This window comes from Lacerta agilis, chromosome 14 (genome assembly GCF_009819535.1).
Source record: "Lacerta agilis isolate rLacAgi1 chromosome 14, rLacAgi1.pri, whole genome shotgun sequence".
Classification (NCBI taxonomy): domain Eukaryota; kingdom Metazoa; phylum Chordata; class Lepidosauria; order Squamata; family Lacertidae; genus Lacerta; species Lacerta agilis.
In genome coordinates this window covers 24098430-24124294 of record NC_046325.1, presented here as the reverse complement: position 1 = coordinate 24124294, position 25865 = coordinate 24098430, and the positions used below count along the sequence as shown (strand labels likewise).

The 25865-nt window shown below is 39.7% G+C and overlaps 3 protein-coding genes across 3 annotated transcripts; all 3 read left to right on the top strand.

Moving 5' to 3' along the window:
• The first annotated feature begins 7587 nt into the window (after positions 1-7587).
• On the top strand, positions 7588-10745 carry LOC117057886 (vomeronasal type-2 receptor 26-like). Its single transcript, XM_033168727.1, has 3 exons — positions 7588-7749; positions 8349-8475; positions 9823-10745. The coding sequence occupies exons 1-3, from the start codon at positions 7588-7590 to the stop codon at positions 10743-10745; spliced, it is 1212 nt and encodes a 403-aa protein (XP_033024618.1).
• A 4689-nt stretch (positions 10746-15434) lies between these two features.
• LOC117057885 (vomeronasal type-2 receptor 26-like) lies at positions 15435-23271 on the top strand. Its single transcript, XM_033168725.1, has 5 exons — positions 15435-15722; positions 17122-17979; positions 19927-20154; positions 20964-21090; positions 22364-23271. Exons 1-5 carry the CDS (start codon positions 15435-15437, stop codon positions 23269-23271), a joined length of 2409 nt encoding a protein of 802 aa, XP_033024616.1.
• A 943-nt stretch (positions 23272-24214) lies between these two features.
• Positions 24215-25740, top strand: LOC117058572 (olfactory receptor 10C1-like). Its single transcript, XM_033169811.1, has 2 exons — positions 24215-24224; positions 24812-25740. The coding sequence occupies exons 1-2, from the start codon at positions 24215-24217 to the stop codon at positions 25738-25740; spliced, it is 939 nt and encodes a 312-aa protein (XP_033025702.1).
• The last annotated feature ends 125 nt before the right edge of the window (positions 25741-25865 follow it).

Below are 25865 nucleotides of genomic sequence, written 5' to 3'. Positions count from 1 at the left end.
TCATTGTAAAAGCTCCAGAGAATTTAAGAACTAGCTGGCAGTAGGAAAACAAATTAAATCAATCGAAGAACCTTGCAAAACCTTGCATCAGTGGTGAGATCTACTATAAATGCTCTAAAGTTTATTGAAAACTGTATTGAGCAAGGATATAGCAGGTCTTTGTCACTACTGACATGAATAATATCTCAAAAGAGCCAGCATTTAATACGGTTATCTATAGCATTGTATCTTGTCCATATTCATGCTATGTCTTGTAAGTTGGTGAGAATGAATAAGGCTTGTGGGCTGCAATGACATAAGATGCTACTCGCGCTGCTGCTGTTGCTACAGCTCCTGCCCCAGGCTACCAATAATAATTTGAAGGAAAAATGCAAAGCAACAGCTCACAGATATGAAGACGATTTTTTAAAGCCAGGGGACCATGTTATTGGTGCAGTTTTGTCTCTGCGCATGGGTGTATATCCTGAAGACTCCTTTAAGATGCTACCCGAGAGCTTCAGTAAACGTGTGTTCCAGTTAAGTGTGCATGTGTTTAAACAAATGACAATATCTAAGTAGTTCCAGTTTTCCTTCTTATTGAACATTCCTCCTGATTTGTTTGCACAAAGCTTGCACTGAGATTAGATAGTGTCAGCTCTTCACTGAGTATTCGTTCTCTTTTTATTTGGGGGAGGGGAGTTGATATGATGCTTCAGCAAGCAATCCTTATCTCACCTTTATCTTTATCTTACCTTTACCTTATCTCACACATTCCATTACATTATTCCATCACCTTTCAAGCAATTGTTATACCACACTCTCCAGTGTTCCTTTATCACAGAAAGTCCAATTTTGGTGGGAAGCAGGCTTGATGTGCAGATGCACTAATAGTTTGTGAATGAATCTCAACCAAAATTAGTGATTGTATAAAGGCAAACCCAGATTCTGAGCATTTAAGGCCAATTTATACAACCTTTAGAGCACAGGGGTGTGTTGGCAAATGAAGACCACTTCATCCACTGCTGAGCGAGAGATTGTTTTGCCCAGCTCACAGTTTGACAACAAAACAATCATTCACCATCCTGCATCTGAAAGCCTTGCAATAGCACATTGAATCTGTAGTGGGTATTTGATTGAGAGAATATTGATATTGATTATTTGGAGAACATTGAAGCAATGAAAGAAACCTTTTGTAGTGGGTTATAGGCCCCATAAGCAAGTCCTAAGTGTAAGCACTAAGGTACAGGTTTCTGCCGTAAAAAAACATGAGTGGATTGGGCTGTTACTTGGGAATTTGTAGGCTGGGGCACCAATGGACAAAAAATAGCCTGTAGTAAATATCCTACAAATGTTTGGTGTAAAATAGATTTGTGATAGCTATTATAAGTTTGCACAAGAGATCCCAGGAATCACAGAATGGTAGAACTGTAGAGTTGGAAGGGACCCAAAGGAACATCCAGCCCAAGCCACTGCAATGCAGGAACCACAGCTAAGAGTAAGGCTTATTTGTGTCTATGCAGTAAATAACTTTGCCAGTGTGATGTAGTGGTTAGAGTGATGCACTAGGACTGGGAAGAGACCCAGGATCAAAACTCCACTCAGCTATGAAGCTCACTGGGTGACCTTGGGCCAATCAGTACCTCTCCCAGCCTAACCCAGGGTAGTTTGGAACTTATAATATGCAGAGGGAAACCACTGGTGTCACCAAGAGCTCCTTGGAGGAAAGGTAGTATAACAAGTGAATAAATAAACACGTATTAAAATCCCAAATTCTGCTGCTGAAATAATTCAGCACTCCTAATATGCTGGCTGAGGGGTGTTGGGCTATGGCGCATGCCCAGCGAGGCCAGTAGGGTATAGGAGATGCCACTGTCATGGCACCAGCCTTGAGCCCTGAGTTGGAGGAGCTGGCAGAGCGTGGAGCTTCTATATCAACCATGGGAAGTTGACTCAGGCTCCCAACGTGGATTAATCTTAGAGTCATAAAGTTGGACGTGACCCCAATATCTATGTGTTTGTTCCCAAAGTGTATACCTTTGTTGTAATGAAGGTCAGTCTTAAATATCTTAATAGGTGTTCACAAGTTACACAAAATACAGGTGTACAGAATATTACACATGTGCACACTTATCGATTTCTGTAGCTCAACTATTGTATACACAGATTGTGAAATGAATTCCAAATGCAAAATGCAAGTGTGTTTCAGGTCTGAAATGGTTACTCTCTGTTATATTGCTGTCAGTGCTTTTCAATGAAGACTATAGTCATATGCGTGTAAAATAAAAACAGTGTTTAAGATCTGCTCAGTGTCCATTGCATGACCAGATTTCTGGATATCCACTCAAACAGTGCAGTTTTATAACCACGTAGCTGTGTGCGGCTGTTTTGAAAAGGCATAAGAGAAAACCTTTGTGTTCTCTTTCTGAGCCATGGTGGTTATCAGCTGTGAAATATATTATCAATTGGGTCTCTTTGCAACTGTCGAGTAGGTGAGAGAAAGAAGTGCTGTGCAAATAAAAAAAAATGTTACTTTCTTTGTAGGTTGATGAAAAAGAATTATCAGCATGTCTTTGCCTTCAATTTTGCTATTGATGAGATCAACAAAGATTCAAAACTTCTACCCAATTTTACTCTGGGGTTCCAGATCTACGATAATATGTTCCAAGCAAGATTAAACTATGATAGCACACTGTCCTTGCTGTCAGCAAAGAAAAACAGCTTCCCTAATTCCATGTGTGGAAGGCAAAAGAAGATGTTGGCAGTCATTGGAGCACTTGGCTCTGAAGCTTCTATGCAGATAGCCACTATCTTAAGCCTCTACCAGATCCCACAGGTAGGGTTGTGTGGAGTGGGAGTTTACAGATAACTGTGCAAGAGATGAAATTTTCATGTTTCTCATGTTGAAATTTTTCATGTTTAAGTACAAAAAAGCACCAGAAATATGGGTTTATGTAGAGGAGTGATCTGAAATCTGATTTATGCATCCTGCTGTGATTCCCCTTTTGAAAACTCATCAATTTGTATATGGATTTCTATGTTCTTTTGGCAGTCTGAGTTGCTTTCAGCCTAGGTTGAGACATGTGTATTTCCACCAGCAAAAATGTACTGCCTTTACAGTATTTGGTGCATGAGCAGCTCACAGAAACTGCACCATATGGTGATAAAATTGTATTTCCACTTCACTGTAGTTGTATGCCCAACTATAACATATACTTCAGACTAGAATATGCTTTTTATATAACAATATTTCCTGTATCAAATGAGTTGTTGCCAGCCATCCTTGAACATTTTGTTTCTTTTTTTCTTTTTTGGAAAAGTAGAGAGTACCCATTCTTTTTGTTTCAATCTGCTTTTGTTAAGAGGTATGATATTCTCATGTTTGTTTGTTTGTTTGTTTGTTTATGACACCCTGCTGAAATAGCAATAGGCCCCATCTATATTGGCATTCCACTGACTTTTGAAGACATCTGTTTACACAGAAATTCTCTTGATCACTCTACCTGAGTCTGTTTTAGGTAATGTGTTGTTTTAATAAGAGTGTTTTACTGAATATTTAAATTGGGAATATGTATATAAAATATATATGCTATATATCAAATGCATCTGCTATTCACTATGTCCAATTTTTCATAGAACGTCTGTGATGCACTGCAGAATATTCATCATCGATGCAGTCAGAAAAATTCTCAGTAAATGTTTTATGGGATCAACTTTGTAAAATAACAACAACAACTTTCACTGCTTAAAATGCTGCATTTCACTCTCTTTTCAGCTCAGTTATGGCTCATTTCACCCAGGACTGAGCGATAAAACCTATTTCCCTTTTACCTACCAAATGGTCCCAAATGACAATACCCAGAATGAAGGGATAGTGCACTTGATAAAATATTTGGGATGGACATGGATTGGCCTTGTTGTTTCAGATGATGATAGTGGTGAACGGTTTGTGCAAAGAATGAAACGTATGCTCCATGAGAATGGCATCTGTGTTGCCTTTGCAGAGAAGGCACCATTAATCTTCCTCCAATTCTCTAGTGCATGGAATATATTTTCTAAGGGGAATATCCTGGCAACTCTTCATAGGACCAAAGCCAATGTGATTGTTGCAGATGGGGACACTTACTCAATGCAAGGTTTACAGATTATACTGTATAATGAGTATTACTTGGGAAGGAAACCCAAAGAGAAGGTTTGGATTACCACAGTCCAGTGTGATTACACCTCAAGTATTATTTGGAGTGGCTGGAACCTGAAATACTTCCATGGTTCCTTGTTCATGACAATCCACAAAAGTCATGTCCCAGGATTTCAGAATTTTCTCCAGATGTATGACCCTCACCAGCACCAAAATAGTTTATTTATGAAAAAATTCTGGGAAGCTGCATTTCAGTGTAGAATCCCTAATCCTTACAACATTCTAAATAAAAAGAACTGTACAGGCAAGGAAAAGTTGAATAGTCTTCCTGGGACTGTGCTTGAAATGAACATGTCTGATCAGAGCTATAGTATCTACAATGCAGTCCATGCTTTGGCACATGCTTTACATGCTTTTCGTGCACAAGGGCAAACAGTGAGGGTAAAACCTGCTGGATTGGATCACTGGGCACTGCTGCCATGGGAGGTAATATTAGATATTTAGTCCCAGTACTTTTGCAATGGGTGCGCTAGTGTTACACATGTTGTTAGTGAAGGTCAGAAATACTAAATCTTTGATGGAATTCAAACACCTTCGCCAAAGTCATTTAGTAAATAAGTAACCACAGTGAAGTTTCACAGAATTTCTGTGAAAGACCTCAAGTTCCCAAATGATGTTCAGTAGGTCTAAACCACAGAGCCCAGGGCTTGCTGATCAGGAGGTCAGCGGTTCGAATCCCCGCAATGGGGTGAGCTCCCGTTGCTCGATCCCAGCTCCTGCCCACCTAGCAGTTCGATAGCAGTTCGAAAGCACGCCAAGGCACTGCTCCAGTGGGAAAGTAAATGGCGTTTCCATGTGCTGCTCTGGTTCGCCAGAAGTGGCTTAGTCATGCTGGCCACATGACCCGGAATCTGCCTGCGGTCAAACGCCGGCTCCCTCGGCCTATAGAGTGAGATGAGCGCTGCAACCCCAGAGTAGTCCGTGACTGGACCTAATGGTCAGGGGTACCTTTACCTTTACCTAGCTACTCTTAGAATGAGAGCTGAACAATCCTCATCTGACAATGCATAGTACTTTCTCTCGTTTTGAATGCATTTATATTGGCAATTTTATTTATTAATTAAATTTATATATCACCCTTTCTTCTCTCAAAGGAGCCCAGTGCAGGATAAGGAATCTACCTTGATGTTGGATCTTAGGATAGACAAATCTATCAATTTCACTTCCTCCCAATTTCTCATTTTTTCCAGTCAGTGCCTGCATGTCTGCAACAATTTGTTTTTTTTTTTGTTTTTTTTTTAAAAACCCTCTTATCTAGTGTGATCATTTCCTGACAAACACATTTTTCTCTGCAGCTTTATCTAATATGCAAAAAAAATATTCAAGTGATTTCTGCTAAAGTACTGCACTTTTGTCCATGACTGGACCTAACGGTCGGGGTACTTTTACCTTTACTGCATTTTTGTGTGTTATTTTCAATACTATTTGAATTTTATGCACATTTTCCCCATCTGTGCTTTTTGTTTGGGTGCATCACAGTATTCAGAAAACTGACAGTTTTAAGGACATAGATGTGTTTGTGATTAGTTCAAGAAGTATGAATTAGGTAGTTTCTCACTGAAATGCAAATAAAGTTGAATTTCTTTCCCATCCTCTCTCAGGGGTGATGAGAACAGTAGTCAAACAAGATCTGGAGGGCCCAGGGTTTCTCATTCCTGATTTATAGCTTCAGTTGCTTTAGCTGCCAAATAGTAGTGTGGAAATCTCAGTGTAGCAATCATATAGTGGCTAACACTGAAATCAGAAGGAGATGCCTTTATTTTTGACTGAAGTACAGTTAAAGAGAAGGTAGACAACTAAGACTGTTGGTGGGTTGTTCCACCCAAGATGTGGACCTTCTAGTATTTACCTAAGTAGATTCATCAGCTTCTCCAACACCTCTATGATCTTCTTGTGACACCTTACTCAACCTTTGGCCAATAATCTGTTAAAGTGTTAGCTTCCCTTGGAAGTACATAATGTGTTTTGATCTGCAGAGCTGATACCATACTTGCTTTTAAATTTGTAATTATGTATTTATATGATTAATATAATGCCCTTTGCATATGTCACAGGCCACTTTACAGCAAACTCAAATAAGAGAAAAAGAATTCATAAAATAAATCCATTCTTAAAATCAACAACTGATAACAAATAATTATATAGGAAATTGCTAATGGTGAGAGGCACATGTTGATGTTAGCTGCCTTGGGCACATCCATTGGTGGAGGAACAGGGGTGCAGGGGGGGCGTACCGCCCCCAGCGCCATGATCCTGGTGGGGTGCCCTCGCGGCTGCCCCCCGCGCTGGGTGCCACGCCCCCAGGATGTGGGCAGCATGCCATGCCCCTGGGATGCATGCTAGCCACGTCCCCATCTGCTCTCCACCCCCCGCCGGAGCTTGAAGCTCCGCCACTGAGCACATCACACTAAAAGTGGAGTAAAAATTAGTGCTAAACTAATATTTTGAGTCAATTAGGGCATTCACTATGGATATTGATAAAAAGCAATCACCCCTTCAAAAGCAGGGGTGGGGGCAGAGCTGGGAGCATTTTGATGAAATCAGGAGTAGAGGTTTACATTTATAAGAATAAGATGTAGCCAGGAAGTGTTCTTACTTAAACAAACAACAAACAACCACCTTCACACCACACTCTGATATTTCCACAGACCTTTGTACCCATTCACATTTCCCAAAATGTTTAAGAGAGGACCTGAAGATATAAGATCTTCTCTGGGGCTTTTCAGGAGCTGTGACTGGTTGGCGAGGCTATAGGCACACTGCAGAGTGGTGCGAGAGTTTTGTTCTTAACGTTTCGGTTTTTTTAATTTGTTGTGTGTATTTGTGCTTATAGCCTGCCCTCTACCAGATTTTTCAGGGTGAGTTCAGTGGCAGACTTTGGACTCTCAAATTTTAGTGGCACCCTGTCACTCTCTACCTCTCAAACTCTGTTCTATAGCATTGTTGTGGTTCTCCCTGCAACATGGCACCAAGTGCACTACCCTGCAACCTGCTCTGGTGGCTTGTATACAATATCACAATTTAAGTAATATACAGTTCATTAGAATGGTAAATTTGCTAAACAAACAAACAAAAACCACAGGAATAAAATAGGAGTGCAACAATTCAGCAATACAATGTTTCAACAAAAACAATCCTCAGCTTCCTTGCAAAGTTATTCAGGTAAGTGCTGAGTAACAAATACTTCAGTTCCTGACAGCAGTAGGAAAAAAACCTGTCTACTGCTATGATAGTGATTTTTTTAAAAAAATGAAACTGCCCCCCCCTCTGTGTGCGTTGAATGACATTAATATATAACCAACAACAAATATCTATAAATCCTGAGATTTGGTTTTCCCATCTAGCTCCAGGCATTTTTGAGGAAAATTCATTTCAACAACAGTGCTGGTGATGAGGTATTCTTAAATGAAAACATGGAATTGTCTAGTGGATTATATGATATTGTTAACTTGGTTACTTTCCCAAATAAATCTTTCATCCGAGTAAGAGTTGGAATGGTAGATTTCCAGCCTTCTTCTAATGAAAAAATTGTCATTAAGAAAGATGCCATTATATGGCCCAACATCTTCAACCAGGTGGGTACTTCAGATTTTAATAATTTGCAGCTTTTCATAGTTTCCCATAATATGTGGGATTCAATCTAGAAATTGAAATGAATGAGTTCCATTGTTTCTCAAGACATGAGGGATTTGTTTTTTTTGGGGGGGGGTTGTGTTGTTGTTTGTTGTTGTTGTTGTTGTTGTTGTTTTAAAAAAACCTCTCAATTTGACATGAAAGAGCTTATTCCCTTACCTCTAATAACTAAAGGCTTTAGTGACAGAGAACTTGATTTTGGCACATACCAAATTGATCTATGTAGAAAAAATAAATAAACCTAAATTGCCTATGTTACTTGGATTAACTGAATCAACCCGATAACATTGCTTTAAAATGATACATAACTATCTCAATGGTGAACCAGTTAGATTGTGCATAGTACTATGACACTGCATGTGAGTGGGACAAGGTTTTCTGCCCAAGTTTTATATCTAGTTATTTTATTTTGAACACTGGGGTGTGATCACTTTTTCTTTTTAAACAGAGGTTAAAATATACAACTTCAGGTCGAAGATACAGAGAAATGAATTTATAAACTGAAATTCACCAAACTGTATTTTCTTCTTTTTATGGTTAGAGATTGCCCTATTCAATGTGCACTGACAGGTGTCCCCCTGGATACCACAGAAAAGTTCGTGAGAGTGAACCATCTTGCTGCTATGATTGTTCTCAGTGCCCAGATGGGACCATTTCACACCAGACAGGTAGCTAATTTCAGAGGCACTATCCAAACTATAATATTTCAAATATTAATTGTTTTTAACAGAGAGCCTATACTATATGCCTGGATTTTTCATTCAGATCAATTGGCCACATTGGATAAGATAATGCAGAATGTTATGTTGACAATGTTTGTGTGTGGTGGTGGTGGTGGGGAGATATCATTCCATCACACAAACCAACCAGACATGAGCTGTGTATTACTAGATGCTTAAACTCTACATGTTATTTTCAGATCAGCCTAAGGCTGAAATAAATAGACAGACACATACAGCTAGGATGAAAAAGGGTCTGTTTATTAAATGTTACATACAAATCCTGCAGAGAAAAACTATAGGGGAGGGAATTGGCTCAGACTAAGAAATACTATGCACTGACCGCTTACCTGAGCCACACACTGAATTTGAGTAAAGGAAGTCGGATATCATCACCACCCTTCAAGCCTTACAACTGTATGAATGAGGAAATTTGGCATGTCCCTATCCTGCTCCCAGGCTGTGCATCCTTCAGGTACAGCTTTGGGAGTGACCACCCACCCACAAGTTAGCCTAAGTGAAGCAGTGTCGACTTGAATAAAATATTGGGGGGGGGGGCAAGTAAGCCCTGCCCCGCATAATCAATCATATGACACAGTGCACGCATACAATTTGAATAGCAATACCCATCAACTTCCCCCTCAAATATTTTATGGGGGAGAGGGCTAAAGCCCCCCTGGCCCACAGGATTTGGCTCCTATGTCTAAGTGTGTTATCAACCTGCTCTATGAAGTTCCCACATTTCTGCCAAAGTGACCAGATTCACGTATTTATAAACATGAAACTGAAATGCCAAATTAAATATCAGCCAATTGAACAATATTGCCAAATCAACCAATCAGCATGACTAGCCAAGTATTAAGGCACATCACCTAACAATCTCCTATTCTAATCCTACAGTATGGAAAAAGAGAAGAAGAAAAAAACTTTCGCACAAATTTAGACAAGCCAGCCAAAAATTCCTACTCAGCCCCAAAGCGACTATAGCAACCACAATGCAGAAAAGGGTGGGAGAGTGCCAAACAAGAAAAAGGAGGCTGTGTGGGCTTAAATAATGCTCATTTCAGTGTGTTGGTGTGCTGTATACACTATGTCTGTATGCACACCAGCAAACCACATAAAAGTGGTGGCTTCAGTGCCAGCTGCAAATTTGCCCCACTTCCCAAAACAATATCGGATTTCAGAATAGGGGTTATCTAGCTTTTGTAGATTATTGACTGGTGTGCTGTGTTGCACAAAGTAGGTTGTTGCATGCTGAAAAGCTCTGCCATACAGGAATGTTTTGTTTTTTTACAGATGCATATCAGTGTGAAACATGCCAAGAAGTTGAACATCCAAACAAGAAACGAAACAGATGTATCCCTAAGGTTACAACTTTTCTAGCCTATGATGAACCTTTAGGGAAAGGGTTGGCTTCTGCTGGACTTACTTTTGCTCTCCTCACAGTCCTGGTGCTTGCAACCTTCATTAAACACCAGAAGACACCAGTTGTCAAAGCCAACAACCGGAGCCTTACCTACCTTCTGCTAATCTCCCTTTTGCTTTGTTTCATTTGCTCCTTGCTGTTCATTGGACAACCCAGGATAACAACCTGCCTTTTCCGACAAGCTGCTTTTGGAAACATCTTTTCTCTTGCACTTTCTTGTGTGTTGGCCAAAACAATCACTGTGGTTGTAGCATTTATGGCCAGAAGTCCTGGAAGCAAAATGAGAAAATGGGTGGGCAACAGATTATCCAGTTGCATTATCCTTTTTTGCTCTCTTATTCAAGTTGTTATCTGTGCCATCTGGCTATTCACATCTCCCCCTTTCCCAGATCTTGATATGGTCTCACAGTCTGGGCAGATTGTGTTGCAATGTAATGAAGGCTCAGATGCCATGTTTTACATGGTCCTGGGCTACATGGGCTTTCAGGCCAGTATCAGCTTCACAGTGGCCTTCCTAGCCAGAAAGCTGCCTGACAGTTTCAATGAAGCCAAGTTTATTACCTTTAGCATGCTGGTGTTTTGCAGTGTTTGGATATCCTTCATTCCAACCTATCTGAGCACCAGGGGAAAATACATGGTGGCTGTGGAGATCTTCTCTATTTTGGTGTCTAGTGCTGGGTTACTTGGTTGCATTTTTGCCCCCAAGATGTTTATTATTTTTCTAAGGCCAGAAGTAAATACAAAGGACAACTTCTTTAGGAAGAATTTTAAAAAAATAACTCAGGGAAATTAAACTATTTTATTCCTAGAAACCGACTTCATGAGAGGCACTGGTATAAACCCAGGAATTTGTAGAGTCCTTCAGGGGTGCACCTCTGCATACAAGAGAAAAAACACTGCATTAAAAAAATCATTTCATGTGATAGCACTGAAATAATTAGAGAGATGCATAATGTATGTTACACTTGAATATTTGTTTATATGTGATCACAGTTGCAAGTATAGGCAGGCACGCACCCAATATATATCTTTCCCTAGTGTGTTCACTAGGGGGAAGTGAGGAAGAATTAAAGAACCTCTTAATGAGGGTGCAAGAGGAGAGTGCAAAATATGGTCTGAAGCTCAACATAAAAAACTAAGAACATGGCCACTGGCCCCATCACCTCCTGGCAAATAGAAGGGGAAGAAATGGAGGCAGTGAGAGATTTTATTTTCTTGGGCTCCATGATCACAGCAGTTGGTGACAGCAGTCACAAAATTAAAAGACACCTGCTTCTTGAGAGGAAAGTGATGACAAACCTAGACAGCATCTTAAAAGCAGAGACATCACCTTGTTGACAAAGGTCTGTATAGTTAAAGCTATGGTTTTCCCAGTAGTGATGTATGGAAGTGAGAGCTGGACCATAAAGAAGGATGAAGAATTGATGCTTTTGAATTATGATGCTGGAGGAGACTCTTGAGAGTCCCATGGACTGCAAGAAGATCAAACCTATCCATTCTTAAGGAAATCAGCCCTGAGTGCTCACTGGAAGGACAGATGCTGAAGCTGAGGCTCCAATACTTTGGCCACCCCATGAGAAGATAAGACACTCTGGAAAAGACCCTGATGTTGGGAAAGATTGAGGGCACAAAGAGAAGGGGATGACAGAGGACGAGATGGTTGGACAGTGTTCTTGAAGCTACCAACATGAGTCTGAGCAAATTGTGGGAGGCAGTAGAAGGAGTGCCTGGTGTGCTCTGGTCCATGGGGTCACGAAGAGTCAGACACGACTAAACGATTAAACAACAACAGTGTGTTCACAATAATCACCCAAATTTATACCCTTACATAGAAAGTTTCATCCAGACTGGACTATGATAAATCCCACTGTGCATGCTGCCCTTTAAAAGTCCAGAAACTAAAACTGACTACAAAATTAGGCCAACTGAAATTTGTTTAGGAGTGGTAGGGGTAGAAATCAGGACATAACACTTTTCTGCCATGTGCCAGGCAGGGTCATCTCCTTAAGAATATTATTGCCTGCTTATCTGTTTGTTTTGTAAGACAAAATGCCCCAATAAAAAACTATTTTTTTTAAAAAAAAAATGATTACTGTTCTACAGAGCAAATATTATTGCTGGTGGCCAGACCTCAGAGGGTATTGAGTAATGGCAACAATAATCAGACACATCTGCTTGTATTGTAAATCCAATCCAGGATGGACCGTGTTGGACTAGGCAGTCCAATAGTTTGACTTAATATTAAACACCATAATGTAACTCCAGTCCCTAGAGAACACAATTTTGCCACCACAGTGTATTGGTGAATGGTGGACATTTATAATCCCCTGCTGAACTGCTTTCAGGCATGGGCATTAGAGTGTGCCCAAATGCTCACATCTAGTTGGTTACATGTATTAATCTCTATGAATAAAAATGATGTACTCTTAATTGGTTTGTGACATGTACAGAGTGTAGTTTAAAGAAGCGGTAGAAGAGGGTTGTGGGAAAGCTTGTAAATCTGACTTGGAGAAGAAAGTAGATAACTTTCATGAAATCCATATGTCTCAGCTTTTGGTTGTCCTTAACCTGAAAGGCAACTGGGACCTTTAAGGAGTAGCTTAAAGTCAAATTAACAAAAGGGAGTAGATGATCACGCAAAGTGCATGTGGGAAAAGTGGAATTAAATATCAGTGGAGGAGAACACACCACATCTCAAGGCAATAAGTTCCCTAGTAAAACTGGGCAAGTGCCTGAAGTTTCTCCACTATTTTATTTCCCTTGAACAGATTTCCCTTGTGTGTGTTTTTATCCCACCTTCCCTTCTTTTATTTTTCTCCCCCCAGATAAATGTTGTGTAGATAGAATCAGATATGAAAAATACACTAATATTAAGAATGTCTGCACATGTTTATTCCATTCAAGCTTTTGCATGTTTAGACCTTTTTATCCTCCCCAAAATAAATTCACATGAGAGACAGATATTTGGTTTGGTTTTTGGCAGAATTTAGGCCACAACTCTTATTGATTACAACCAAGTGAGTGGTTGCATAGGTTGTGGTTCAACTATCTCCCTGCACCCTTGCAGGCAGACCTGTCCCAGAGCCATGTACGTAGGACAACCAAGGATGAACACCAGGGACAGCTGCTGGTAGCAGTACCTATCAGCCGACCTGATGTCCCTGGGACTCGGGCACAGGCCAGACCCCTTTCAGGGACTGACAAACCAATGAGTCCCTGATTCCTCTACCGGAATATCCTGCATTCGCATAGGCGTGGCCACGTCACGTGCCACGCCTATCACCTGAACCAGAGCCTGTCCGCAACTTACAAGGTAGGCCATATTTACACAAGTGCCAAAAGTGTGTCTGACAAGGGTATGCCCAGCATAACTTCTGCACTGGATGCGACACAGCTAACTCTGCAATCCTTATTTCATGAGAGGGCCTGTGGATTGTTGCCCTCAGCATCATATACGGTAATTCTGTGTAGTGACTAAAAAATTTGGTTCCTGGTTAATATCATTTTTCTGTCACGAGGTGGAATCAGACAGGTCACACTTTCCTCAACCGCCCTTTTGCAGAATGGCCATAATACCCCCTCCTTCATCGGGTTCTTCTGTGGATCCCACTTTACTACCCCCCCCAAATGAATACACTGTACCCTGCTGACTGAGAATATGACTTCATACATCTGATGAAAATTTATGTCAAAATAAATTGACTTTGCTAGTAATGCACTCAGGCAAATTCCCTTGAGTATGAAAAATCTTGTGAGGGAAATTTATAACTTTTATAAATTGTGAGCTTTTTAAAAAAAGAAAGAAAGAAAAGAAAACAGTTCCTTTTAATTTTTTACTCCTGCATTTCTGTTTGTTTTTCAAGTAATTAAACTTTTTTTAAAAAAAAATAATCCTGTATGTTATCTTATTTTTATGATATTGTAAGCCACTTTGAATTGGTATTTTGACCAGACAAGTTGGATATCTTCTAATACAACATACCATAAAATAATGTTATTTTAAGGTAAAATGTGTATGTTTGGGTTGCAGTTTAATTCAGCAGCTTTCGAAAGGTGCTTAGCTTCTCTGTAATTATCAGAAGTACTGTAATTCAGAGTGTGCTGAAGCCCCAAGGGTTTACAGATATAACTTTCAAAATTATTAACATTATGGATAAAATAAATAGGGAATGGCAAAGTTGCATGCCCTTACATAGCCTTTGAATGTGAGGTTATATAATCTCAGATTGGATGCTCAGGCTGGAATAAGCGCATAGATACTGTTCAGTATAATTCCCACTGTCTCTTTTTACAATGATCCATAATGTTGTTCTTTCTTCTGTTGCTTCTGTTGCTGCCTAATGCCATCAGCAAGAACCTGAAGGGATGCCACAGAGGAGAAAGAGACAGTTCTCAGTTTGATTATTATAAGCCTGGTGACCATGTCATTGGTGGACTTTTATCATTGCATGCTCTTGTTAATACAAATGAGAACTTCACAATTATACCCATGAATTTCAAGAACAGGGTGTTTCAGTAAGTCTGTTACTTTATTTGAATGTAGGGCAAATTCCAAGATTGATACCTTAATATCAGGGTTAAGTAACTTGGTGTTGGGAACAATTTATTAGCTCTGCTCAGTACCATAGCAAGAACTTTCATGGCAACTGTAGCATATGCCAGTGTGGAGTCATATAAAGTGAATGCTGCCTATTAAACCACTTTACATGTTCACCAGAACTTCCAGAGGGGTATTTCATTGAATCATCAAACATAGACTCCTATAGTACCTGAAAAACTCATACTTCCATTGGCTAGGATAAATGCCTTCAGATGTATGTGGCATTATACTTAATTGGTAGGGGTGCATAGGCAAAGAGGAAGGGGGAAAAAACCCAATGAGAATAAATGGAATTAAAATGAAATCCAGCTCCAAGACAGTGGTGAAGTTAGAATTAAGTGCAGGATAGGACACCATACTGTATCAATATTGCCCAAATAAGACATCTGTAAAGGATGTGGCCCCTAGAAGCTGTAATGTCCTGGAAATCTGGAAATTGAATGAACATGGAAATCTCCTATAATATAATATAATATAATATAATATAATATAATATAATATAATATAATATAATATAATATAATATAATGTGTGTGTGTATTTCAAACATCATATTTAAACAGCAAAGCCATGTTTCTATGGAAGCCCCTTAACTGAGCAATTCTCTTTCTCTTAAAGTCATGTGAAGCCTTTAACTGGCCATTTCATGTATGTTAAGACTACCAGGCAACATAAGAGAAAAATCATTCTATTCTGACTCCCCAGAAATCAACCAATAATGAGTTATTCTGCTGAACTCTAAAATTTGATTTTTTAATGCTTTTGCTTTCTGTTTTCTTGTGCGTTTGAATCATGTTGCCTATGAGAGTCTTGAAAATGCAAATGAAGCAGCTAAAAGATGTACAAAAAAAAACCTAAGTAAATGACTCTCATTTTAGGCCGATGTTGAAGAACTTCCAGCATGCCTTCGCCATCAATTTTGCTGTCAATGAGATCAACAAGAATCCGAAACTCTTGCCGAATATTACCATTGGGTACCACATCTACGATAATTTCCTGGATGAAAAAATGAACTATGATATCATCCTCACCCGGCCATCGTCTCAAAAAGAAAGATTTCCTAATTTCAGGTGTGGAAGGCAATATCAAATGTCAGCAGTTGTTGGTGGGCTTTCCTCTGATGTTCATATGCAGATAGCCACTATTTTAGGCCTCTATAAGCTGCCACAGGTAAGGATATGTAGAATCATGTTCTTCACCAATTCATTATGGAAGAAACAACCTCTTGTTGAATCTGTCAAACATTTGATTGGGAAAGTCCGTATCAGGGAGATAAGCAGACTAAATGGTATGCTCCAGATGTAGTACCTTTGCACACTTTTTCAGAGTCTTGCTGTTTTTAGGACAGGGCAGACCACTTGACCTCTTGTATGATAGACATCTCTTGCAATAGATCAACAGATGCTTCACAGAAAGAGACATGAAGGCGTGATTTCACTTCCACTCTCTTTCCTTCTCCCTCTCACATGTTTGTACAAGAATACCAAATAAAAGAGGGGAGGGCAAAATAAAGAAATAAAAGTAATTTTGATCGAAATAACTCTGTGTGCATAAGGGATAAAGATACTGGGCATATTGGTAGAAACTATGGAGCACATATGCATAGAAACTGGACATTGGAAGGTTTGTAAGGAATATTATGACTGTTGATGAATATATAATACTGATTGCTTTCTAACTTATTTATTTTAATTTTAAAATGCTTTTATTTTCTTGTTAAAATTATATACACATAAATCATAAAACACGGCATGACAAACAAAATGGTCATTAGGGTAGTAAAATATTAAATGTATTTTACAGTACATAATAATGAGATGATTAAAGTAAACCACTAAATGAGTTCTTCAGGAATTTTTTTACATGTGATTTGTATTGATGTGCAAGAAAGCCCAAACATGTTCTGTCTGGCATACAAGTGAAATATGGAATAGGAAATTAACAAATAAATAATGGGACTAACACAAAAGACTAAAATAAAATAAAATGCTACAGGGTCAGGCCCTGGGCCCCTTTCCAGACCACCAGTTCCCCACCACCACCATCTTGTTACCTCCCCCCCCCCACACCTTTCAGAGCATAGGTGCCAACTCCTTAGGGTCCTGGGTGCCCAAGCACCCACAAAATTCCCCCACAAAGGGGTTGGGTACCTACAAATTTAGGTGTCAGGGCCATGCCCTGCTGCAGAGAGATGACTGAAGGTCAATGTGTATATCTTGGGCCAAATAAGTGTTAGTAACTCTGGTATGGAGTGCATGACCTGCATTTCTCAACTTTATTTTATCTCTCTGCATACTGGATAACATTGTTTGCCTCCCTCTCACAACTGCTGGAAGAAATTAGCCGCTAAGCAGTGATTGGATGAGATTGAACAGAAAAGTGGTTAGCTGTGCCTTCTTAGCTATTTAATTTATTAGGTTTCTTCTATTTTACTCTGACTGGGCCCAGGGAAGACTTCAGAATTCTTTGAAGGTAGAGCCCAGTTCACCTGTGACTACTTTTATGTGACAAAATTAAACTGCAACCAGGCTTTTAAGTCTTTTTCACACCTTATGTTCTTTCTCAACAGCTCAGTTATAGCTCAGTTGACCCAGCGCTAAGGGATAAAACTCGGTTCCCTTTTTTCTACCAAATGGTCCCCGCTGAAGCTTCTCAGTATGAAGGAATAGTACATTTGATCAGATATTTCAGATGGACATGGGTTGGACTCATTGTTTCCTATGACAATACTACACCTGAGGTCTTGGGAAGCTTGAAATCACTATTTAGCAGGAATGGCATTTGTGTTGCTTTCACAAAAATAGCACCTGGTCTCATCATTGAGAGGGTGAATGAAACTACAAACCAGATGTTTTATGAAAATGATACTCTGGCAGTTCTTAGTATGACTAAAGCCAATGTAATTATTGCATATGGGAAAACTTCTCTTATGCAACCTTTACAGTTCATATTGACTGTACATGAACCATTCAAGAAGAGGCCATTAGAGAATGTCTGGGTCATTTCAGCCCACTTTGATTTGACCTCACCTTTTCTTCATACAAACTGGAATTTCAAATTATTCCATGGTTCCTTGTCCATGGTAATGCATGGAAATGAGGTGCCAGGATTCCGGAACTTTCTCCAGACCTTTAATCCTTACCAGCATCAGAATGATGCTTTTATCCAGATAGTCTGGCTTTCTATGTTTCAGTGTTCCATCACAAATTCTGTTATGACGCTAATAAATATCAAAAATTGCACTGGTGAGGAAATGCTAGGAAGCCTTCCAGAGACAATGTTTGAGTTGGATATGTCTGGTGAGAGCTACACTATCTATAATGGAATCTATGCCTTGGCACATGCTTTACATGATATTTACTCCTCCAGAAAGTCATTGGTGGGACAAAGAGCAAGACTGGACCTTCAGACAGTAGAACCATGGGAGGTAATGTTTTATATTTAGTGACACTACTTTAACTGTGAGTTATTTTTTTAGCTATTTGAGAATCTGATTGTGCCAAAAGATTAAAACAGTGGAATTTTTATAATAGTATTATGGAAACACTGATAAACCCTTCACTGGTCTAAGTGGCTTTGCAAGAAGCCTGACATATATTTCAATGAAGCTTCCTTTCAGTGAAAAAATGATTTTAAGCAGAGCATATATTTCTACATGAAAAGATTTTTTTGCAGATCTTTAATTAAATATGAAAAAGTGAAAAACAATTTTGTGGACCCATCATTTTACTTTATCCTGCAACATTGTGGGGAAGATTGGACATCCAACATAAATTATTAGTTAAGATTGGTTACAATTAGCTAGTATGGATAGTTGGCTATAATGTGCTTTAGGTTGAATGGAACCCTGAAAGAAAGTACTGGTAGAAGCATTGATTATTATTAAGTGGTTCTGAGATTCCCTATAAGAATTTGATTGGATTTATACTCAACTGACATCCATGATCTGCCAATGTAAAATAATCTCTGCTTTTGGAAAAGGCTTCATGTTATGTTTATCTTGTTATAATTTATTACTGAATATATTTACCTTCAAATCCATTGAATAATATTAGGCTTTGTCACAGTTCTATGGTCCTCTAAGGCTGAATGCTGACCCTTTACATCTGCCTTTGCCAAACTTTTGCCCTTCAAATGTTGTTGGAGTACTTTGTCATATGAAAATCACTGGTGACATGGGAATCTTGGTGCATGTGATCAATTCAAGAAGATGTGCTGCCACTTATTCAGTTATCTGTGAAGCAAGCAGACAAGCAAGCTAACTAACTGACTGACTGACTGACATTTGATTAATATGATGTGGTCCTCCTTTATTAAATGATTTGTATCTGATTAGTGACAGCTAATTTTAGTCACCCATTTTACACATAAGACTCCCAGGCTGGGAGGCTGGGAAAAGAAAAGGAAGCTCCCAGGTGAGAGCTAGGAGGATCTGTCCCCTTTTGTGTGAAACAAGGGTTAAGATCTACCTCTAAAACAGGGCTTTGTATTTTCCCCCCCTCCTCTTTCTCTTTTTTGCTTCCTTTTTATTTTTATTTAGATTAGCTTTGTTTTTATTGTGTTGTGTTGTATGTTGGGATTTGTTGCTCTTTTTTAAAGACTTTCTCCCTAGCTTATTATTTTTCTTTATTTAACTGCAAAGTGGTGGGTACACGTAGCATTGAAAAAGAGAGTATTGTTAGAAATCTAGGAAGGCACCCCAATAATTAAGAAATCAGGGCCTTTCAATACTAATACATACATATAGCACGAATTTCTTCCAGGGACACAAAAGTGTCAACAACGTAAGTCAGAGGTTTTCAACATTTTTGGGGTCCATGGCTCCCAACTACATTCTTTCTGTGGCATGCCCGTGGGGCTCAGGGTCCCAGTTATGTCACCCCTGCCTGCACAGCTGGCAGCCCCTCAACCCTTTTCAAACACCCTCTCTTGTGGAGTGTTCCCTCAATCTCCTCTCCTCTTCCCTCTCCTTGGGAGTCCTCTGGGCAGCCACTGCTGCCTCCCCCCACCACAAAGAGAGGTGCCTCCTCACACTGCCCCACAAAGGGCCTGGTAAGCCCCCCCCTGGCCAGCCCCAGAGGCACCATTCACATTGGGAGCTTGTAGCCAGGGCTGCTGCAACAAACAGTTGTGAAAGCCTTTTGGAGACAGAGATGCGAGAGGGCATCAGAGGAGGGAGGGAAGGGGAAAGGGAACGAGGCCAGTGTTGCCCACAGCACCCCTGACCACCATTAAAGTCACCCCTGGGTGCCATGGCACACTGGTTGAGAACCAATGACATAAGGACAGCAATGTATCAAAGTGTTGTACCAGAAACATGCTTGCAAAACATAGCTCTCTTTTGTAAATCCTGAGGTTTTGTCTTTCTATCTAGCTCCATTCGCATATGAGGAAAGTCCGTTTCAACAACAGTTCTGGGGAGGAAATATTTTTAAATGAAAACATGGAATTGTCCATGGGATATGACATTGTTAACATGGTTACTTTCCCAAACAACACTTTCAGGAAAGTGAAAGTTGGTAGGATAAATTCCCAGGTTTCCTCAGACCAGCCAGTTAACATCAAGGAACATACTATTACATGGCCCAACAAATTCAACCAGGTTGGTACTCCACATTTAATTATCTTCAGTCTTGCTTCTTCTTTTCCAATCTATGCTAAGTAGTTATGACTGTATATTAAAAGTTGCTTACATGTTTTTTGTCCAAGAGACCTTTGAGAGCATAATTCAGTGGCTTCTGGGTCTTTCGTTTTTGTTTTGTTAAAATCTATTGTACTAATATGAGTAAAAAGGAATTGTTTAATTCTGGAGAATTCTAATAAATAGTAATATGCCAGCATAGCTGGAGTTTCACCAATTGTGACATATTGGAAATAAGTTATTGTATAAAATGGGTCACTGAAGGTTTTTTTGAAACTGATCTCAGGCAAGGATAAAAAAATGAGAATTACAGTAAAAATGTAAAATGATCTCAGACTTAGAAATTCTCAAAAATGCTTCTCAAAGAAACATAATATAGACTTATATAAAATATTCTAAAGACAATATGTAAGTGATTGTGGTAAAAAAAAAATTGGAAAAGAAATAGTTTGAATGCTTTTAATGGCATGGCAAGCTTTTAATGGCATCAAACCCTGAAACATTTACTCCAATTCAAACAACATGTTAACAATGCCAATGTCCAGAAACAGATATCTTCTTTTATTTTTATTTGGTTTTTTTAAGCATTTATAAACTTTTTTTTAAAGCCAAAATCTCTGGGTAGGATACATTGTAAAAAGTATTAATAATATCACTGGAAATTCTTCACACATGTGCATCACTGAAATTAAAATACAACATAAAACCAGTGAAAATCAATAACTTCAGATGAATTAAATTAAGCTGTATTACCTTGCATTTATGATTAGACATTGCCTCCTTCTATGTGCTCTGAAAGATGCTATCCTGGATACCACAAAAAAGTCCGTGATGGAGAACCACCTTGTTGCCATGACTGTTTCCAGTGTCCAGAAGGGACCATTTCAAACCAGACAGGTATGGGATTTTCCATTATATGTCATCTACTGTTTGGGACTTTCTTTATATAATTCCAATGTATGCTGGGAGCACATCCCTTTATCATAGCCTTTTAGATATATATTTTCAAGACCTACCTTATTCCTTTGATTGTAATTTTTTAAAAAGTGTTTTTAATCATTACTTTAAAATTGCTGTAGTCTGCCCTGGGAACTTATGGTGATGTAAAAGTAAGAAATTATAACAGCAGCAGCAACTGTGCACACTCCCCCTCCCTAATCCCCAATGTGGGATCTGGGGACTGAGATCAGACTGACCTGAACTTAACCTATCCAGAGAGCACGTGCTCCTACCTGAATCTGACCCTGAATCAAATGGGGGGGGGGATCAATATTTCTTAAGCATTTCTATAACGCAAGGGTTCAATCATGTGAGGTACAGGGCAATCCTTTGAACGTGTATTCCCTGCAAGGTGTTTACAAAGGAATTTCCTGCAAGATTGAATAATGACTCTTCCGCTACATACACACCTCCTAATCTCCCTTTCCCAAGATGCTGTTGTCACAGCAACCACCTTGGCCTACCAAATACTGCAATGCAGCCTTCATAGCTGGGCCTAGGCTGAGCTTGGGTTATGCTGGCTGTGGCTCCCCTCTCACTTCTCCCTAGCCAGGGCTCAGCTCCACCTGCTTTGGATGATGGAAGGACTGGGCAGTTGCTGTGGTAATTGCAGCCTTGGATGGACTGTGAAGAGGACTGGAAGGGCTGTATTAGGGGGTGGAGAGTTGGGAGTCAATCCTGCAAAATATGACGCCTGCAGCTCAACACCCTGCCACCACACAGCAACAGATTGCACCAGGTAGCACAACTCTCTTGGGGCAAACAAAGGTTCTATCAATCCAACTCAGCCCAAGCCAGAATTGGCCTTATTTGTTTTGGAATGTGGGCTTTTCCAAACCCAGGGCACATCATCAACAAACTCAAAAACAAGAACCACTACAACAATAGCAACAAGAGTTTATTTCCTCTCCAAGTCTGCAGGGTTTGGGGCAATTGATAAGGCAGAAGGAATTTCAACAAAGGTACCAGGTCCTGCAGAGCTTTTACTCATTAAGTTGAACAAAATCTTTGTTCCACAAAGAGTATCCAACTATCACCAGTCATTCTTTTTTCGTTTGCCTAGTATGCCGATGAAGCCAGAAAGAAAATAGGAACTAAGCCATAGGAACTATGATATGCCTCTGCAAGTTATACAAACCTGTCATACTGAAAGTCTCATTGCTTCCTACAGATGCACGTAAGTGTGAAAAATGTCCGGAACATGAATATCCCAACAAAAATAAGAACAAATGTATTCCTAAAGCCACAAGCTTCCTGGTCTACAATGAGTTTCTAGGCATCAGTTTGGCTTCTGCTGGACTTTCTCTTGCTCTTCTAGCAGCCCTGGTACTTGGAACGTTTATTAGACACCAGAATACCCCCATTGTCAAAGCCAACAATCGGGACCTTACCTACCTTCTGCTAATCTCCCTTTTGCTCTGTTTCCTTTGCTCCTTGCTCTTCATCGGACGACCCAGCAAGGTGACCTGCTTTCTTCGACAAGCTGCATTTGGAAACGTCTTTTCTCTTGCACTTTCTTGCGTGCTGGCTAAAACTATTACTGTGGTTCTGGCATTCATGGCAATAAAGCCCGGAAGCAAGATGAGAAAATGGGTGGGCAAAAGGCTCTCAAACTACATTATCTTTCTTTGCTCTCTAATTCAAATTGGTATCTGTGCCTTCTGGCTAGTTACCTCTCCACCTTTCCCTGATCTTGATATGACTACACATCCTAAGGAGATTGTTGTACAATGTAATGAAGGCATGGGTGCCATGTTTTACACTATTCTGGGCTACATAGGCTTTCAGGCCATTGTCAGCTTCACAGTGGCCTTCCTAGCCAGGAAACTGCCTGACAGTTTCAATGAAGCCAAGTTTATCACCTTCAGCATGTTGGTCTTCTGCAGCGTCTGGATATCTTTCATTCCAGCCTATCTGAGTACCAAAGGCAAATACATGGTGGCTGTGGAGATCTTCTCCATCCTGGCCTCTGGTGCAGGGTTGCTGGGATGCATATTTGTCCCTAAAATGTACATCATTATTTTGAAGCCAGAAATGAACACTAGGGACCAATTCTTTAAGAAAAAAGATTTTCATTAAACCACAGAGAAGATTATTTTGCAGAGAATCCAGCAATGAGCAGCAAGTCAGTAAGACATAGCCCAGAAGTGGACTGTATATTGTATGTGCTAAGTTGCATAGTGTCCAGGACACCCTATGTTCCTATCTGAGAATAATAAACCTTGAAAGCACCAAAATGTATTTCATTTCATTTTCAGTGCCATGCTTCCTATCTGCTGAATTGGCTAAATTGACTAAATATTTGTCTCATTAAATGGAATGTATGACTGGATCCAATAGGGAATATTTGGTACTGTGAAGGGGAGATATTCAATGTTCAAATACGATCTCCACCCACAACTACGATGTTTTGTATTAGCCTAAAACCACACTGCAGAGATGGAGAAGATACGGAAGGTAACAGTTAAATAGTTGCATCTTCCTTGGTCATCTATCTCATGAGAAATGTTCCTGTGAAGGCAGGCCCCCTTAATTCCAGGAATACGGACTGCTTTTGCTGAAAACTGAAGCAGATAGGGTGGTATTCAGAGAGGATCCCTTAAGTTAATAGACAAGACTAACATGTTTATTAATTTCCGAGGGTTTACTCTGAGTACACCACAATTAATTTAATAAATTCATTTATTATACTCTCTTTTCCTTTCTGAGGAAAATCAAAGGTGTCTAATAATATTACAGCATTAGAGCAGATTAATACCCAACATAAACAAACATTTCAATACAGGATTGCAGGGTGAGGCTGCAATCCTAACTCCATTTAGGATTTTTGTAGTAAAAAAGAGGAAGGAGTAAAAGCGGTTGAAGGTGATAAAGAGGAGTGAAAAAAGAAAAGAAAAGGAGGGAGTAAGAGACATGGGAATGGGTTTGAATATGAAATCAGAATTTGAGTGGATGTTGGCTTCATAACTGGGTGTAAGGGGGGGAAGTACTCTTAGTAGTTGCAATGTGTGGGAAGAGGAAAATGCAAGGTGGTTTCCATGGAGCTGCAAGAGGCAGGCTGCAGAAAATGAGAGGGGAGAGGTGAAGCTGACAATACGGGTGCAAAACTGAGTTGCAGAATAGAAGGGAGAAGCTGGGGCAATATTTTTACTTGGGCAGAGATTTCAGCAAGTAGAGTGTTTTGGTGGGGGGTGTTGGCAAGTGAACTAAAGGAGGCAGAGTGTCTTTAGGTAATGAATAATGGCCCAACAGAATCCTCAAAGCAGATTTAATTGGAACAAACTTTTAATTGTAGCTCTCTTTTATAAATAACTAAATAAAACAAATCACTCATTTGCCAGCAATATAATTAGCAGGAAAACTAGTCCAACTAATGAAATGCACAAAGGATTTGGCCTCAAGAGTAGAAAAGTAGTTGTTAAAATGTCCTGTTTGCAGCACTGATTCTTCTGTTGAAGAGCAAAATTCATAGACAAGTGAGATATTGTTTTTTGTGAATTATAATTTCCTAGCATCTCTAGAATCATTTGAAAAATGCAAATAATTCCATTTCCATATTTTTTCTCATTCATGTCCCTCTCTTTTTCTTCCAAGTCTACTGTATGGACAGAAACAATAGAAAATAGCACCTCAATGAATGCATTTATTTTACTGGGTTTTTCTAATGTTCCATATTTCAAAATCCTTTTCTTTGTAGTGTTCCTGTGCATCTACCTTGTCACTGTATTTGGCAATGTCATCATCATTGTCATCATTAGTGTTGATGCTGCCCTCCACACTCCCATGTACTTCTTCCTCAGGAACTTGTCTTTCCTGGAGATCTGCTATACTTCAGTCACAATCCCCAAGTTGCTTGAGAACATTGTCGCTCTTGACAAAACCATATCTTTACGTGCATGTGCTACTCAAATGTATTTTTTCCTCTTCTTTGGTGCCACTGAGTGTTGTCTCCTAGCCATCATGGCATATGATCGCTACATCGCTATATGCAATCCACTGCGCTACCAGATAATTATGAGAAAGAGAGTATGTGTTCATTTCGCTGCCTTTTCTTGGGCTTGTGGCTGTCTAGTGGCTGTGGGTCATACCACCTTCATTTTCAACCTGCCCTTCTGTGACTCCAAGGTCATCAACCATTTCTTTTGTGAAATCCAGCCAGTGCTAAAACTAGTGTGTGGGGACACATACTGGAACGAAATCCAAATCATTGTAGCTGCTGCATTTGTAATCCTGATGCCTTTCATGCTGATCCTTATGTCTTATTTCCACATCATTTCTACTATCTTGAGGATGCAATCAGCCCAGAGCCGCCAGAAGGCCTTCTCCACCTGCTCCTCACACCTTGTTGTTGTCTCCTTGTTTTACGGGACAGCCATTTTTATATACATACGCCCCAAATCTAGCTACTCTCTGAATGTGGATAAGCTTCTCTCTCTCTTCTATTCTGTTATTACTCCCATACTGAATCCAATTATCTACAGTCTGAGGAACAAAGAAGTGAAAGGAGCTCTCAGGAAGACAGTGTCGAAACTAATCCCATCAAACTGATATCCTTATTTTAAAAGCAGAGAGTCATCCATGAGACACTGTCAGCCTGTGCAAAAATTAAAGGCTCTTGAGAGAGTTCATCACAGTAATTTCTATAGTATTTAATTGCATGATCATATTATTTA